At 38.0% G+C, this 16,672-nt stretch overlaps 12 protein-coding genes across 12 annotated transcripts; 8 read left to right on the top strand and 4 right to left on the bottom strand. All coding sequences in view use genetic code 12, as the record gives it.

Moving 5' to 3' along the window:
* Positions 1-16: 16 nt before the first annotated feature.
* PET127 (Pet127p) lies at positions 17-3,242 on the top strand (the record flags this gene model as incomplete). The annotated part of the gene is made up of 3 exons (XM_007372613.1): positions 17-48; positions 284-349; positions 570-3,242. The coding sequence occupies 3 exons, from the start codon at positions 17-19 to the stop codon at positions 2,677-2,679; spliced, it is 2,208 nt and encodes a 735-aa protein (XP_007372675.1).
* Positions 3,243-4,144: 902 nt separating this feature from the next.
* SPAPADRAFT_58473 (6-phosphofructo-2-kinase) lies at positions 4,145-5,236 on the top strand (the record flags this gene model as incomplete). Its single annotated transcript, XM_007372612.1, has 1 exon — positions 4,145-5,236. The coding sequence occupies one exon, from the start codon at positions 4,145-4,147 to the stop codon at positions 5,234-5,236; it is 1,092 nt and encodes a 363-aa protein (XP_007372674.1).
* A 180-nt stretch (positions 5,237-5,416) lies between these two features.
* On the bottom strand, positions 5,417-7,048 carry SPAPADRAFT_131444 (cleavage polyadenylation factor subunit; the record flags this gene model as incomplete). The annotated part of the gene is made up of 1 exon (XM_007372611.1): positions 5,417-7,048. One exon carries the CDS (start codon positions 7,046-7,048, stop codon positions 5,417-5,419), a length of 1,632 nt encoding a protein of 543 aa, XP_007372673.1.
* Positions 7,049-7,659: 611 nt separating this feature from the next.
* On the top strand, positions 7,660-8,666 carry SPAPADRAFT_58471 (acireductone dioxygenase (Ni2+-requiring); the record flags this gene model as incomplete). The annotated part of the gene is made up of 1 exon (XM_007372609.1): positions 7,660-8,666. One exon carries the CDS (start codon positions 7,682-7,684, stop codon positions 8,213-8,215), a length of 534 nt encoding a protein of 177 aa, XP_007372671.1.
* Positions 8,245-8,616, bottom strand: SPAPADRAFT_53564 (tubulin-binding prefolding complex subunit; the record flags this gene model as incomplete). Its single annotated transcript, XM_007372610.1, has 1 exon — positions 8,245-8,616. The coding sequence occupies one exon, from the start codon at positions 8,614-8,616 to the stop codon at positions 8,245-8,247; it is 372 nt and encodes a 123-aa protein (XP_007372672.1).
* Positions 8,667-8,698: 32 nt separating the features above from the next.
* On the bottom strand, positions 8,699-9,823 carry SPAPADRAFT_58470 (uncharacterized protein; the record flags this gene model as incomplete). The annotated part of the gene is made up of 1 exon (XM_007372608.1): positions 8,699-9,823. The coding sequence occupies one exon, from the start codon at positions 9,807-9,809 to the stop codon at positions 8,778-8,780; it is 1,032 nt and encodes a 343-aa protein (XP_007372670.1).
* Positions 9,824-10,151: 328 nt separating this feature from the next.
* On the top strand, positions 10,152-10,832 carry FGR16 (U4/U6-U5 snRNP complex subunit; the record flags this gene model as incomplete). Its single annotated transcript, XM_007372607.1, has 1 exon — positions 10,152-10,832. The coding sequence occupies one exon, from the start codon at positions 10,152-10,154 to the stop codon at positions 10,830-10,832; it is 681 nt and encodes a 226-aa protein (XP_007372669.1).
* Positions 10,833-10,952: 120 nt separating this feature from the next.
* Positions 10,953-12,386, top strand: SPAPADRAFT_53561 (mannosylinositol phosphorylceramide synthase regulatory subunit; the record flags this gene model as incomplete). The annotated part of the gene is made up of 1 exon (XM_007372606.1): positions 10,953-12,386. The coding sequence occupies one exon, from the start codon at positions 10,953-10,955 to the stop codon at positions 12,384-12,386; it is 1,434 nt and encodes a 477-aa protein (XP_007372668.1).
* A 188-nt stretch (positions 12,387-12,574) lies between these two features.
* Positions 12,575-13,650, top strand: SPAPADRAFT_58465 (uncharacterized protein; the record flags this gene model as incomplete). Its single annotated transcript, XM_007372604.1, has 1 exon — positions 12,575-13,650. The coding sequence occupies one exon, from the start codon at positions 12,629-12,631 to the stop codon at positions 13,316-13,318; it is 690 nt and encodes a 229-aa protein (XP_007372666.1).
* Positions 13,335-13,640, bottom strand: SPAPADRAFT_48272 (ubiquitin-related modifier; the record flags this gene model as incomplete). Its single annotated transcript, XM_007372605.1, has 1 exon — positions 13,335-13,640. The coding sequence occupies one exon, from the start codon at positions 13,638-13,640 to the stop codon at positions 13,335-13,337; it is 306 nt and encodes a 101-aa protein (XP_007372667.1).
* A 351-nt stretch (positions 13,651-14,001) lies between the features above and the next one.
* WBP1 (dolichyl-diphosphooligosaccharide-protein glycotransferase) lies at positions 14,002-15,512 on the top strand (the record flags this gene model as incomplete). The annotated part of the gene is made up of 1 exon (XM_007372603.1): positions 14,002-15,512. One exon carries the CDS (start codon positions 14,347-14,349, stop codon positions 15,343-15,345), a length of 999 nt encoding a protein of 332 aa, XP_007372665.1.
* Positions 15,513-15,880: 368 nt separating this feature from the next.
* Positions 15,881-16,618, top strand: ARL3 (Arf family GTPase; the record flags this gene model as incomplete). Its single annotated transcript, XM_007372602.1, has 1 exon — positions 15,881-16,618. The coding sequence occupies one exon, from the start codon at positions 15,881-15,883 to the stop codon at positions 16,616-16,618; it is 738 nt and encodes a 245-aa protein (XP_007372664.1).
* Positions 16,619-16,672: the final 54 nt, after the last annotated feature.

Here is a 16,672-nt window from a genome sequence, read left to right as displayed (position 1 = left end):
AAAAAGATAGTAAACAATGAAGCTTGAAAAAGCAGATATCAAGCTAAAGTACTAAATCATTATCGTTTGAAATTTGTTGAATCCAAGAGAAAGTAGACCCCTTGTTTTTGAATAGTTCTTAAAACATAAAAATGCATTTGGAAATACTCCATTGGTTTGATTATAGCTATCACTCAGAATAGAACTAATCATTCCCAATCACTACAAGAATTGATCTAATGGAACCACATAATACAACAATGGATCTAGCCTAATTTTACCACATTGCTTGTTTGTACTGTAGCCTGAAGATTTACCTATGCGAACCCCTCCCTTATCGTTCAACGAACAAGTCGTTCACATCAGGCACGTATGTAATGTAACAGCTTACAAAAGAGAAACACTAGGAACAACGTTAGTTCTAGTTCCCTGCAAGCTGCAACCCAAAACAATCATGATTCTTTTTTTTTGCAACAAACTCTCACTGCTTGCGCAAACATACTTGACCAAAAAAAAATCAAGGGATTCTCTGCTATGATGAGCAAAATCTTTGAATCTCATCCCCATTGAATGCTTTCGCTATCTCACAGATCCATCTTGCAGGAGTCAAGACTGGTGTTGATTCGTTCGTTATCAATATATGGACCTCGACTTAAAAGCATCAAAGTTGCTGAACTGGTTGAATCCCAAGAATCAATTTCTTCAGATGACGCGATTGCCATTGAGGCCAGAAAGCGGAGATATAAATTGATTCCTACAAACAGACAGAAACATATTGATGTGAATGAAGAGCAAATACCCACTCCTAGACCTCAAGGAGTCCCCCAAGAGTATGAAGATGAAATGGATGTGCTCGTTCCTGGGATGACTAGACCCAAGCCTGCCAAAGCCGTATTTCACAGGAGGAAAGGATATACAAAAACACCCAAGCTGACAATAGACGCTGCTAGAGATATACTTAAATCAATCGAAGAAAAAGACAGAATTCCCCAAGGTGTAAGCAGGACTGGTAATGAACTTTACAGATATTGGACATCAGACCCAAAAACAAGCAAGATGAGACAATTTATCCCATTAAATACGGAACATATTCCTAGACTTGCACATAATTTGGATCGTGTGTTATTCTCCCCTGGTGTTCATTTCTTACAAGATCCTCGAACCCGAGTTTATAATTTCCCGCCTTTTTTAAAGAATGTTATCAGTCATAAGGATTTCAAATTTGAAGCGTTGGAAGAATTCAAACCAGCTTCGAGAGATAAGGTATTATTCGAGCATGCCAAGGAAGCATCGGCCAAATTTTACTCATCCACTTCATCTATGACTCAATTACTCAGTAAGTTGTATTTGTTCTGGAATGATTATGATCCAGCCAATGCTGACAGGTTTGGCTATGTACCCTTTACTGGCTTATCGTTCCGATTGGCATCAAGCATGATTGTTAAACCTCAGGGTCAAGATGATAAGGGCCAGACTATATATTCTATGGAATCAGACCGTTCATGTGATACCGAATTCTTATTGCTGGCCATGGGGATGTGTTTAGAGACATTATTAACCAATCCCGAAGATGAATTTGTGAAATTCCATAAGGATAATGATTCTGAAGTCAAGAACCAAGCTAATGTATATAATTATGCTACCTATGGTGATTTTCTCATGAGATCACAATTGGATTGTTATGACGAGAGATTACCGGGGAATGGGACTTTTGATTTGAAGACCCGTGCTGCTTTATCAATTCGATCTCGACTGCATGAACCCAGCATGGAGCATAGCCAGTATCAAATTTGGCAAACCAATGGTAAATATGAATCATTTGCACGAGAGTTTAGAGACATGATCAGAACTGGAGCCTTAATGAAGTATATGTTCCAAGCTAGAATCGGGCAAATGGATGGTATATTCGTAGCTTATCACAACATTAGTTCCATTTTTGGATTCCAATACCTTCCATTATCAACCTTGGATAAACTTTATTATAGTCACGTCAAATTTTCTGACCCTTACGCCGATGTTCCAATTGACCAGATAAGTGAAGAACATCTCGATGACAAAGCATCACAAGTAGCTGATGTTCAATTCCGATTTTCTTTGGATCTCTGGCAAACTTTATTAAATAACCATATTTTAAAGGATTTGGAAGATCCTAATCAACCATTTAGACTAGTTGTTAATTGCAGAAAGGTAGCAGGCGGAAAAATCCTAGAAGCATACGCCGTGCCAATTACCGAAACCGAAGTTGATGAGATTCAACAGTTCCCCAAACAATTTGCAACCGCATTTAATGCCAAGGGGTTAACTCATACAGAAAGATTGAAGAATTTAAAAACGCACAGTGAATCATTGAAGGAGTTCAATGAGAAAATAACCAAGGAGAAGGATATTTTGCTTTACAAGATTTCACTTGTGAAGAGTACCGTGAATGGTAAACAAATGCGTGTACATCACTTGCCCGATGACCCAGATAATTGGAGAGTCAATTATAGAATTGCAAGACTTACTTATGAACAAAATTCTATAATGGCAAGATATTTGTCATGTCTTAACTATATTTCCGACACTATAGTTGTGGGAGATCAAGAAACACCTAAAACAACTATACTTGATGTTTTAGAAAAAGTCGGACAACTTAGAAAGAGGCAATGGGATAAACAGGAAGAAAAGCAAGGAAAGATTGTATATAGTCCAAAGGAATAAAAGTGTTGTATATAGTTACATATTACTAAGGAAGTATCATCTTTTTTATAAAACCTATCGCAAAAATTTGCAACGTGCTTTGTAGTTACATAGTAGTACAGGTAAATAAAAAATAAAAGTTATTCCATGCATAGCCGATATGAATAACCTAATATGGGAAACAATGTTCCAGACCTACATCTGAGCAACCAATGTAAACAATAATAATTTTATTATGTAATCCAGTTCAGGTCGTGTATTTTGACCATCCGTGTCTCAGCCCTGATATGACATAATCCAACAGAACAAAGGATTTAATGACGTATGGGACAATGGTAATGGTCGACACATAACTTTGAGGCGAGCACTAAGTCCGTTTTGTCACACATCATACGCAAAATGAGCTCATATTATGTCCGATTACTGCAGTCTGAACTCCGAAGCTGACAGGACAACTAAATTGGAGGCAGGTTGGTTCCACCTGTAAAAATACACACAAAAATATGACACGGGCAGAATGGCCATGCAACAGCGCACCACCAAATTTTTTAGGGCACAACCATTGAGATGGCCGCTATAACCATAAGAAAAAAAAAAAAATAAATTTCCAAGAAGCGAGTTTATGTAGTTTCGAGATGAGAGTGAGTTTTGAAATTTGCTGGTTAGCTTTCCGTATGTGCGCATCTGAGTTTGACTCACATGGAGTACGCTTATCGGATATGGTTCGATATAGTAATCTTAACCTGGGGTAGACATTATCTTTGAACAATAAGAAGTGAGCCCGTAGGTCCGGCTGTCCCGTTCGTCCTATCATGAGAAAAAAAAAATTCCATGACTCAAGAAGCTTCTTTCCATAACTCCGACAATAAGGAGGAGTTAAGCTGGGCAAGGCTGACTCATGGAGCTTCCACTATAGGGCAAGCATGTGCCAATCAAAAAAAAATACCTGCACATTCGAATCTCGTATGGTCCACGCGGGCCAAGTGATTGCACAAAAGAAAAGAGTCACGGACAACCCGTGGCACGAATCACGAAGGTTGTGAGACACAACCTGATTAAAGCTAAAAAATAAGGGATGCCTGTAAAAATAGAGATTCCCCCCCCTCCCAAATAGGAAATACTCAAAGAAAAAATTTCGTAAGATGTGACCTGTTTACACTTTGGCCGAGGCGTTTCACAAAAAGAAACACGCATTACCTGCAAAATGGCTCACAGGTTAGAACAAAAAAGATTTTTCCGGCCGGAAAATTTCCAATTACAATTTGCAATAAGCATTCCAAGAAATTTATTATAAGACACTGCCTTCGGACCGTCACCTGTTTTCACAGGAAGTTTATGATTTTTATTTTTACCGTAATATTTTTAGCTCTAGTCATCACATCGTCACCGGACTGTCGATTTGATATATATATAAACTGACACACACACAGTCGACCGCAGCCAAAAAAGTACCAGCTTGGTTTTTTTTTATGGCTTACCAATAGCAATGTCTACATACACAAATAGCAATACCAAATACAAAGATATACCCCAGCCGAAGAACGTCACTTTTGATTTGTTCAGTCCAAACTATAGTCCATTCGAATCTACCTTTATGAGTGAACACAAACACATGATCGACCTGGATTTGTCTCCTACCGATTACTCGGGCGCCAGTCCAGTAGATATCAGAGTTACAAACTCCGAGACATCAATAAATTCCTTGTTTGATGCACCAAACACTTTACCCAGCACCACCACTATAACACCAGTTGTATCCAAGACAGACTTCAAACCTTTAACTGAGTTTGAATTCTCGTCTATCATAAACACCAAGTTAAACATTCAACAACAATTACAAAAGAATATACCGCAGACCGATGAGAAGTTAGTGGTTATACTCGTTGGATTACCAGCTTCTGGAAAATCCACTATTTGCACCCAGCTCAAGAATTTCATCAACAAATCTACCATCTACCAAGCCCAAATATTTAACGCTGGAGATGTGAGAAGAAGAAACTCTTGCTTTAACGATGCAGCATTCTTTGATCCTAGCAATGAACAAGGTAAGAAGGATAGAGAGTTGTATGCTACCATCACAGTCAGCAACTTGATCAACAGTTTAAACAACAATGCTATCCAAGTTGGGTTCTTGGATGCTACCAATACCACTGTGGATAGAAGAAAGAGAATGATTGATACTGTCATGAAGGAGGCCAAGGGGAATGTCAAGGTTATAATCTTTGATGTTCAATGCAATGATGCCAAATACCTTAATTTCAATATTAATGGAAAGGCAGGAAATAATGATTATAGAGGAACTGATTACAGTGCTGCCATTGCTGATTTCAAAAAGCGTACTGAACATTACATTAAGATGTATCAGCCAGTAACGCAAGAGGAGTTGCAAAACTTACCCTTGGCTTTATATATGAAAGTGGTTAATGCTGGCGAAACATTTGACTTGGCCAATGTTGAACCAGAATTCCAAGCTGATTCATACTGGTATAAAATTTTGAATGAGTTTAAAGAGCACTATTATGAAAACGAGGGGAGGCGCTACAAACAAGCTGTTGATAGGTGGTACAATCAACATTAATGATTATGGGTTTTTTTTTAGGTTAACATGTCGGATACATTTTTATTAAACTTTCAGTAAACAAGCTAGACCTTGCTATGAAAGTTTGGGTTACATTGATTTTTTTTTATTTTTAATTCTTTTAATTTCTATTAATATGTGATACAGTTTTTATATAGAACAATAGACATTTTAGAACTGTTAGTAATGTCCTCTTAATCCCGGAATTGTTCCATTCTTGGGAGTACTCCCATTGCCAGGCGATTCGTTCGAGTAGTTGCTACTCAATCCGGGAATGTGTAAACCAGGAATGGTTACTATAGGAGTAGCAGATCTTTCCCGTTTATCTTCATGAGCTAGCGAGTCAAGCGCAGAAGTAGCAGCAGTACTACCAGAAGTAGCAGAAGCAGTAGAGGGATCCTCCATGACGGCGTTAACACTATTATTAACCGCATAGTACCATGCACCTTGTTTATCATCAGTGTAGATTGGATCCTTATATTGCATGGGATCATTTGGTCTTGCACGACACCAAAATCTCGCGGTTTTGTCGGTACCTGCCGAACACAATATGTGACCCATAGGATGATACTCCAATGCATGGATCGCTTTTTCATGAGCAAATGGAATCTTATGCACGGAATCCATAGTGGGTGCTGTAGTGAATGTAGACGTGTTTCGTTTAGGTATGCTTGGGTTAGAATCGGGAATATAAGAATCCAATAAATAATGATTCATGGATCCATTATAAGCAGCAGTGGTCAATAAGGATGCCTGAACAGGGTTCCATGCCACACAGGATAAATCTGTTTCATGGTCTCTCAAAACAAGCATATCTTTCATAGTTCGTAAATCAAAAACTCTACATGAACGATCTCGCGATACTGATGCTAACAATCTCGCGGTTCCTGCTGGTTGAAATCTGGTTTTGTTTACAGTATGTTTGAACCCGTGCAAAGTGGTTATGCAAGTAGATGCCCGCGGGTCCCACAATTTCACCAAATTATCTTTGGATCCACTGACAATTAATCCTAAATCAGGATGCCAATCAGCCGATTTAACTTCCCAATGGTGACCCGTTAATGTCCGTTCTTCTTTCCCATTATTAAAATTCCAAATTTTGATGGTGGAATCATCAGCACAGGTTAAGAATTTCGAATCGTTGGGCGAGAAGGCAATATCACGAATTCCACTGGAATGACCAGTCAAGTTGTTGACATTGTTGAAATTGGGCTGCCAATACTTGATCGTACCACTTTGATCTCCACTTAGTAACCATTCGTCATTGTGAGAGTACTGCAAAGCTAAAATAGGTGATTCATGAGCTTGCATAATGGTTTCAAAATTAAACGTCATCCCATTCCACAACGTAAACTCACCACTGTGCGATGCTACAATTAACCGTCTTCCCTCGGGGGTCCACTTGACAGTATTTATAGTATGCTTAACTTTATTCAGCGACAAATGAACAAACTTGGTTTCTATATCCATAACAGCCATATTATTGCCGTTATTGCGTCGGTTTAAATTCATGAAACTAGAGTATGCCAAACTGGGCAAGAAATCGATGAGATAGGACGATTCTGGTCGGACCTTCCCAATTCTCTGTTGTCTTTTACTTAATCCCAAGCTCTTGGAGATGTACCATCGTCCCATGTTGTTCCCATGGTCTAGTGTTCTTCTATATGATGTTTTCTTAGAATCTTGTGATGCTAGTTGTTGTTCAATATTTTGTTGGTATGCCAGTCGGTTTGACGGGTCATTTCGCACCCCATGATTCCCATTGGTTTGGGAATTCAGATACCCATGTGAATTGTTTTGGCTGTTATACATGGTGGTAGAAATGTACTATTTATGTATATGTAGGGTTGGTTGCCTATAATTTTTGCTGTCTCATTTTTTTCAAGTGACAATTGTTTTGTCAAAATAATTCGCAGTGTCGCAAAAATTCCTGGCAGGCAAAAATAAAAGAGAAAAAAGACATACAAAAAGGTCTAGAAGCCACAATTTGGAACGGTTATATTATCAAGTAAGATTAAATTGATGGTGCATGTACTCCAATGAACAAGGGCACACACCAAGCTGGAGCATAGAACAGTTCAAAGTTAATACAACCATGTTTTTGCATAACAATATCTATCATTAGTTATTACTTATATACTAGAGAAGTAAGTTCAACAAAGATGCAAGAATACCTTTCTTGGCTTGTCACTTCAACAAGAAGTGACATCTTGGAGAGGAAAAGCTCTGGAGAAGTATCAATTGGTAATATACAACAGAGGGTCTATACATGCCACGGCTGATACGGTACATAAACGTACTTTGTCGTCTACTGCAACCACAGTTTTTTTTTTTGCAATTTGTAATCAGTCGATCCCACATGCAGGACATAAAGAAAAATATAAAAAAACTCCACTTTACAGCCCTATTCGCAAAACGTGCCCTTACCCTACAAGTACACAGAAAATGGTTGAGGTATACTATCACGATAACAAGGATACCCCAGAAGACTTCACCAAGGCACACAACTCTGGAGAACCAGTTTCCTTAGAAAAATTAGCTGAAATCGGTGTGTTTTACAGAAATGTCAAGACCCTAGATGAATTGAACCAAATCGCCAAGGACAGAGACTATAAGAACCGTGATGTGGTCAATTTAGACTTGGATGCGTTCAATAACGATTTGGATGCTTATAATGCCAAGATGGCCCAGTTTTACAAGGAGCATTACCACGAAGACGAAGAAATTAGATACGTTACTGCTGGTGAAGGATATTTTGATGTTAGAGACAAGCAAGACCGCTGGATCAGAGCTAAGTTGTCTCCACATGACTTGTTGATCTTGCCTGCTGGTATCTACCACAGATTCACCTTAACTGATGAATTGAAACAAGTTACTGCTGTCAGATTGTTCAAAGATGAGCCTAAGTGGGAAGCAATCAACAGAGATACCGGGAAGGTGTCTAATGCACGTAGTGAATATGTTCAAAGTATTGCCTAGTTATTATTGTATATTGAATATATCTAACTCTATTGATTACCCTTGACGATCTTGACCTTGTTTGTAGTCATCCAAGTCTCTAATTTCTTTCTGCTGGTAGTTAACTCCAGTTCAGTCTTGGTCTTTTGATCCTTTAATGTGTTGATTTCCTCACTTAAAATCTTTATCACTTCGTCAACTGACTTTTCCACCAAGACGCCACCAATCATTTTGAAACATTTACGACCAGCTCTCTTTTCTGGATCTATGGAAGTTAATGTGTTATCGACAATCAAATGTTCTTGTAGTTGTGAATTTATGGTGGACAATTGTGTTTCCAATTCGGTAATTAATTCTTGATACCTATTGTATTCTTGCTGTAATGCTTGTGACTTTTGTTCATCTACTGCGGTAGCTGACATCGTGTATATTATATTGCTTTTGTATTTGAATTTGGTTGCCAAAGTAGGGTGTCGGAAATATTCGAAAATTTTTTGTATGGTGAAAAGTCGCGGTAATATAAAAGTAAATTTCTATAAAGCTAAAAAAAAACGCAAAATACATAACTATATATAACAAAAGCTTAATCATCTTCTTCATCTTCACCATTGATTGGGATCTTGCTCAAGTTGCTTAACAATTCTCCTAATTTCTTTGCATTCAATTCAAAAAATTCCTTTTGAGCACTAATAAACACCTTCAACAAATCAATATTCTTGGAAGGCTTCAAGAACTTCTTCATTTCCAAAACGGCAGATTCAGTAGCACTGACTAATTCATCTTCCTTGGCAATCAAATCTTCATTTTCTGGATCTTCTTCGTATTTAGCTCTTAATAAATCAAACTCACTTCTGGTGGAATAAACTTGTTTACGTAATTCATTAACTTTGATGAATTGTTCATTCAAAATACGAGCTAATTCAGCATTAACACCAGCCATAATCTTCTTATCTTGGTCTAATCTAGCAACACCAATTTCATGATAAGTGGTAGAAACTTGCAATAATGCAAATGATAATGGATTCTCAGAACTCTTTAATTCTTCACTATGTTTCAAAGCAAGAGAAGATAATTGTCCATACAAAGTCTTAACGAGGTCAGGAGAAGTAGGTTGAATAGTAACACTGCCTTCATTAGTAGGTTCTTGAGAACTGCTAAACAAAATTTTTTCCAATTCTTGAGGAGAAGATACATTCTTTAATTGGTTAAACTTGTTACTGATAACGCCACTGACATTGGCATCTTTGATTTTATTAATAGCGGAGCTTCCTGGAGGATAATCATAGCTAATCTTACCATAAGTATCGTCAGTATATTGAATCAAATCAGTGTACAACTTCAACAACAAGTCACAGTTGGTTTCCAACTGCAAGTATTCTTCAGGCAATTCACTCACTTCAACGTCGTCAGTAGTATTACTGGCTAATTGTTGAACTTGCTTTAACTGATCTTGAATCAATTGTCCAGTTTTAGCTGTGAATGGTTGAATTGATTCACGAAATTGTTCCACGGTTTTACCAGCGTTTACTTTAGAAAAAGATTCCTTCACTTGGTCAACAGTTGGTAACGAATCTTGAAGAGCTTTCAAGTCGAACGATGGGAATTTAAAGGACATGGCTGATAACTGATAAGAAAAGACGTGTGTGTGTGTGGTGGTTGTCAAAAATTAAAACAGGAAATAAATTTTGTGGTGAAAATAGGTAAACAAATCACGTGACCAAGAGAATACCATGGTTACTCAACTGACGTGCTATTACCTGTGTAAGGTTTACTATGACTATTATAGTATCAACAGCAGTGGTAGTTATATCGTGTCAATACTTCAATAAACATCAATCTTGTAAATGCAAAAGTTGGCAATAATTTCTAAGCCAGTTTATGCCTCTACCAACGTTCGTCATAGAAAACGCGAATGCTAGAACTTTTAAACAAGAGAGATGCTTCACAGAATCAAGAGATGTCCACCAAGGAAACCGTTCATCACAAGAAACAAGCCACTTATCAAGATAAAAGAAATGTTCTCAACAAGGCATACCTTATCGAGCCAATTATACGACATAGAATTCAAGACTCGATCTTTTACAAACAACACCTCTATCTCACCAACGAGGCAACTATATTACCTATAATAGTCGAACATGTCAAGTATGTGTCTGGTACTGATTCTAGCGGTAGACCTAGCCCATTCATATGTTGCTTACTTCGCATGTTGGAATTGGAACCGTCGAAGGATATGATTGACACATACTTGACACAGCTCGGATTCAATGAATTTAAATATTTGACTGCATTGGCATTGATATATGTTAGATTGGTATATTCAAGTGACGTGGTATACAAGACTTTTGATCCTTATTTTCAAGATGCTAGAAAATTGCGGGTGAAATTGAAGTCGCCAATATTCAATGAAGTCAAATTGCCTATCGGGTATAGCTTAACATATATCGACGCATGGGTGGATGAATTGTTAACTAGAGAGAGAGTTGTAGATATCATATTGCCAAGACTTGTACCCCGGATTAAATTTGTTGAAAGTGGAGTGCTTCCACCTCGTCAATATTATATTGACATAGAACAAGCCAATTCAGACAATGGTGACGCAGTCTCTGACGATTCATACGCTAGTGATAGTGACTAAATAGGAAAATTTCAGTAGACAATGTACGAATCCTTTGTCCAGACGAGACAAAATATTTAACCCAAAAAACATGACTTTCTTTTTCTTTGACCAAAAAACACTCTACCCCCCCCACCCACCATGGCGATAACAAACCTACTAGAGAATAATGCCCATCATTCAGAAGTACATACCTCAAAGACAAAGATCCTCTTTGTGGTGATAATGTTTGTCATTTCATTAGCCCTGTTTGTCATGCAGACTGAGCTCACGTCCCAGGCTTACCAACTTGGCTTCGGCGAACCAATGATTCTTTTATTGGTCACCCATGGATCATGGTGGACTCTTTGGCCATTACAAGCAATATTCGCTTCGTTATGGCGTACGTTTGGCAAGACCTTGCGAAAGAACCGTCGTTCCGAAGTCACGGCCCGATCCGGATTACAATATCTGAGATTAGATGAACACAACATTGAACAACAACGACAAACACTTGAGATCCCCCCTACAAAAGGGAACTTCTACGAGTATTTCAAGAAATGTATAGTCAAGCAGTTTCATAATATCTACCATACATCTATTTTGATTTACGAAGCAAACATTAACGGCAATAGAAGCACCACGAACTTGAACCAAATTATTGAAAGCAGCCCTCACATTTCATCCTCAAGCTCAGTCTCTGACTGTATAGCGACATTTGTTCATTCAAGCCCTATAAAGTATGTCATAACCCGTGCATTCTTAATCACACTTGTTCTTACCGTGGCTGGATTCACTTGGTATGGAGCCATGTCAATGACGTACGCGTCTGACGTCACTGCCATTTACAACTGTTCTGCATTTACTGCCTATGCATTCTCAGTTCCTTTACTTCATGAGAAGTTTTCCTGGTTAAAAGCAAGTTCAGTGATTATTGCTATTTCTGGGGTATTCCTTGTGGCATACTCTGGCAGCGACAAAGCCTCTAACCCAGATGAAGCACTTTACCCCTACCGATTCTGGGGAAACCTCATAATATTAGTCGGTGCAGTCTTGTACGGATACTATGAGGTAACGTACAAGAAATACTTGTGTATCCCACCGCATTTATCCAAAATCATCACACCTAGAAGACAACTGACCTTTGCCAATTTCGTCATGGGGCTTTTCGGATTCTTCACTTTTGTAATCATCGCATGCATGATCATCTTTGCCCAAGTGTTCCACATCCATTCATTCAACTTCCGTGATTATGGCGAGCATACACGCACAATCTGGATTTACATCTCCGGGTCAATCATAAGCAATTTGCTATTCAGTGCGTCATTCTTGACACTTATGGCATTGACCAGTCCCGTACTTTCATCCGTGAGTTCACTATTGACAATATTCTTGATTGGTATAGTCGAGTGGTGGGTGTTTGGAAATAAATTGGGGTTCCAGCAGTTGTTAGGTGATGCTTTGGTGATTGTTGGATTTGTCGTGTTGACTATTGCTTCCTGGAAGGAAATTAGTGAAGGGAATGAGGAAGACGAAGTGGAGACCGTGAGTACGTATTCGTTTGCTATTAGTACCGAAGATAATGGGAATAATTAATGTTTGGATAGACTTTAGATTTGTATATTAAACAGTTTAAGAAATGTAGTATCAGTATTATATTGTTGTCGTGGACCATCAACACATGCTAACTATTTGCAACAGAAAGTATGCCCGAGCGCTACCAAATTCTGATGTTTTCTTCTCACCAACAAAGTTCAGTTTCTACAAATCAAACGTTACTTATCAACCACAAGGCGAATATAAACTTGGCGAGCCTACATCTATCTTTACCATTACAAATGACTATTGACGATCAAGAATTGGCAGGATCGTTTCAGGGTCTAATGAAACTGCTTAATTTAGACGATACCCAATTCAAAGAATATGATTCCAGCACATTTGCCACCTTGAACTTTTCCCAACTATCCCAAGTTAAAACCGAGATTGAAACACAACTTAGCCTATTGTTTGACTTGTTGCAACAGAAATACAATGCTGATATGTCTACTAATTTGGTCACTCCTGATGGATTTCCTCGTAGTGATATTGACGTGGTTAGTATCCGATTGATTCGAGTCAAGATCATACGGTTGAGGAATGATGATAAACAAGTGTTGAAGTTGTTGGATGAGAAATTAGTTGAAGAATTTCAATCAAGACGAGATTTAGTTGATAATTCAGAAACGAGAAGCCGGCCAGAACCAACGTCATATACTATACCATTTGCTGAAGTTCGCGGATTAGTGGAAAATGGACCAGCTGCCAAGTCTGGATTGCAAGAAGGTGATCAAGTTATTGTATTTGACGATGACATCCATGCCATGAATAATAGAAATCTTTCTGCACTAGTCACGAGAGTCCGTGGTAAAATCAACCAAGAGATAAACGTAGTTGTGAAGCGAAATGGTGAGAGATTAACACTTCAGTTGAAACCTACTGACCAATGGGAAGGCCAAGGATTATTGGGATGTCGTTTGGTACCTATATAAATCTATAGCATCTATTTTAACCACCATGTAATGTACTGGTAAATGTAAATACATCACCACTTTCAATAACGTATTCCTCCATACCTTCCAATTCCCAGTCAGTATCATTAATAAGAACAAGTATACCGGGGCGTACGGTTCCGTCTTCTATAAACACAGGAATATCCTTGGGATCACTGATGATGGTCTTGGTTATATGATCAATCAACTCTTTCATGGTGGCTTCACCTTCTTCGTAGGGGACAACACATTTGTGTTCTCTGATAGAATTTGATATCACGTCTAATCCTCCCAAGAATTCTACTTTAACTTTAATTGTCATGTTGCTGGGTAAGGTTGGCAAAGTCCGTTAGATTTCTAAATTTCTTTTCATTTTTTTTATCTGATGATGATAGCATGTGCAAGTGGTAGCGTCGAATATAGTCAAGTCAGGCAAAGTGTAAATCTGAGCAATTAAAACTCGAGATTTTACATAGTCTACAAAGAAAACACACGGGTTATCTTTGTAATCGATACAAACCCTGTAATTATATACTTCTCACTTTAGAATGTCTGGTATTAAGGGTTTGGTGTAAATCTCCATAGTCAACATTCCTGCATATACACAACTCTCGGTTGTTTCTAACACGTCAAAAGTTCAACTGAAAAAACAGAAAATTGGAAGTTCAACTGCTTGATTCCATAACCTACGCAGATCAAGGATGTTTAACCAATTGAGTTTGCTAGTGGCTTGCTTATTGTTTGCATTTGCCAATGCACTCAAATCCAGTGCCTCCCAAGTTCTTGTTTTGTATGATTCATCATTGACTTCAATTGCCAACCGAACCTTGTTGACTCCTGAAGTTGACCAATTTATCAATTACTTGCAAGATCAATTCACAGTTACATTCGAAGAATATCATGATAGCGAAAGCGTCTATCTTTTTGAAGCCAATGCCGAGGAACACGCTAGATACCAACATTTGGTTTTATTCCCTAGTGCTAAGAAGGCAATCGCGGCCAAGAATAACATCACTCAACATAGTTTAATGAAGTTTGTTAACCATTTCGGTGGGAACGTCATTAGTATTGGTGGCGAGAAAAGTGTTTTGCCTAATGGAATCAGATCATTTTTGAATGAATTGGGTATCTATCCTTCTCCAAAGAATTTCAACTACCTTGACCATTTCAACACCAAAGACGGATCAGTCGTTTTAAGCTCCGAAAACAACCTTGTTCCTGGAAACAGATTGGTTGAAAGTTTAGATAATGTGAAATATCATGGCAATGGTGCATTGATTTCCAACAACGAGTTAATTTTTCCAATTGTCAAATCTTCAAGCACAGGATACACCGGTAAAGCTGGGGAACAAGTAGATTCCAGCACCGCTTGGACACTCGGCGAACAAGGATTCTTGGCAGTTGGATTACAAGCATTGAACAATGCCCGTGTTGCATGGTTAGGATCCAGTGAATTACTTCAATTTGAACATATTTACAAGTGGGCATTCCAAAAGCAAGGTGTATTGAAGTTACAATATGTTGAACATTACAATACCAAGAATGAAACTGCCCAAAACCCACACTTGTACAGAATCAACGATGATGTTGTTTACACTATTGGCGTGTCTGAATCAGTTGACGGTGAATGGGTACCATACCAAATTGCTAGTGACGACGATCAATTGCAAGTTTCATTCAAGTTGTTGGACCCATACCAAAGACTCAATTTGGTTTCAGTAGGTCCTAGTGATTCTCCAGATGGTCCAGCAACTGCCCAAACTTATAGAGTCAACTTCACTGTTCCTGACCACCATGGTGTCTTCACCTTTGAACTTGATTACAAGAGAGTTGGATTGTCTTATTTACAAGACAAGAGAGTTGTTACTGTGAGACACTTGGCCAATGATGAATTCAAGAGATCTTGGGACATTACCAACTCTTGGTTATACATTGTCAGTGTTGCTATTGTGATTGCTGCTTGGTTTTTGTTTGTTATTTCTTACATCTATGTCGGAAACACCAATTATCAAAAGAAGAATGTGTAAGTAGAGCATTAATAGATTAGTTAAAGTCTATGAATATTCGTTAGTATAAGTTTTTAAACAATATAATTTTTGTTTGAATCTTTTGATCAGATATGTTTTTCTACTATCTACTAAACAACTATCTTCAATGTAGATACTCAGTTGTCCCTATCAGTTGATCATCATTCAAAAGATCTCACAATTACGTATAAACATACCAATAAAGCATACTACTGCAAGCCACATAAACCTATGTGAGTTGCTGTACAGTAACCAATACGGAAACAAAGAAGAAGAAGAAGAAGAAGAAGAAGAAGAAGAGGAGGAAGAAAAAAAAATTGCTAGTGATGAATCTCCGTTCGGTATTAAAAAAAAAGTTATTTCCGGGTAATATTTTCTAGCCCAATTTGAACACACTTCAAAAACACACCAGCACACGTCAGAGCTTAACCTTGGCAATTGTTAATTGCACTTATTTACATATTATCACACATCGTCATCCTTGATCCATAGCAACTACAGCAAGGTAGATTTAATACCCCCCCCATTGCATCATATGTTTCATCTTGCCAGCTCATTGTACACACAATATACCAAACGAGAACAATACAATATTTTGATTTTAGGGTTAGATAATGCAGGGAAGACTACATTTTTAGAACACATTAAATTGTTGTATCCGAGCACTACGGCAAATGACTCAAAAAAACCCAAACACTCTAACCAGGAAGCGCAAGATGGCGAAGCAATACGGACTACGAGTGATATAATCAAGAGCAAGCGGATTTTGCCTACTGTGGGACAAAACACCACCACGATAAAGTTTGAATCAAGCATAGAAACACATTTATCATCGCAATTTAAAAATATAAATTTGAAATTTTGGGATTTGGGTGGACAAAAGTCATTGCGGAACATGTGGTCTAGATATTTCAAACAGTGCCATGGGATAATATTCATTATTGATTCTACTGACACAGAAAGGTTCCAAGAATGCTATGACACGTTAATTGATATAGCGCATGATGAAAGTTGGATAGACGAAAACAATGGCGATGCCACTGTGAATGTGCCTATATTAATGTTGGCAAATAAACAAGATTTGCCACAAGCTGTTGATTTAGTGAGTTTGAAAACTGGTGTCTTCATCAAGTTGGTGAGTGAGTTAGAAGCAACCGATTCGAAATTATTGTCAGTGTCAGTATTGGAGAATCAAGGGTTGAAAGAAAGTTTAGAATGGTTGGTAACAAGATTGATCTATAACAAAACCAACCGAATGCCAGAGTATAAGTGAAAAAAAAAGTTGTTGAATTTGTTAGTTTTAATTACATAAGTTATATATAGTATA

This window comes from Spathaspora passalidarum, assembly GCF_000223485.1.
Source record: "Spathaspora passalidarum NRRL Y-27907 unplaced genomic scaffold SPAPAscaffold_1, whole genome shotgun sequence".
Lineage (NCBI taxonomy): Eukaryota > Fungi > Ascomycota > Pichiomycetes > Serinales > Debaryomycetaceae > Spathaspora > Spathaspora passalidarum.
The sequence above is the reverse complement of the archived record's forward strand: the minus strand, read 5'-3'. Positions and strand labels throughout refer to the sequence as shown.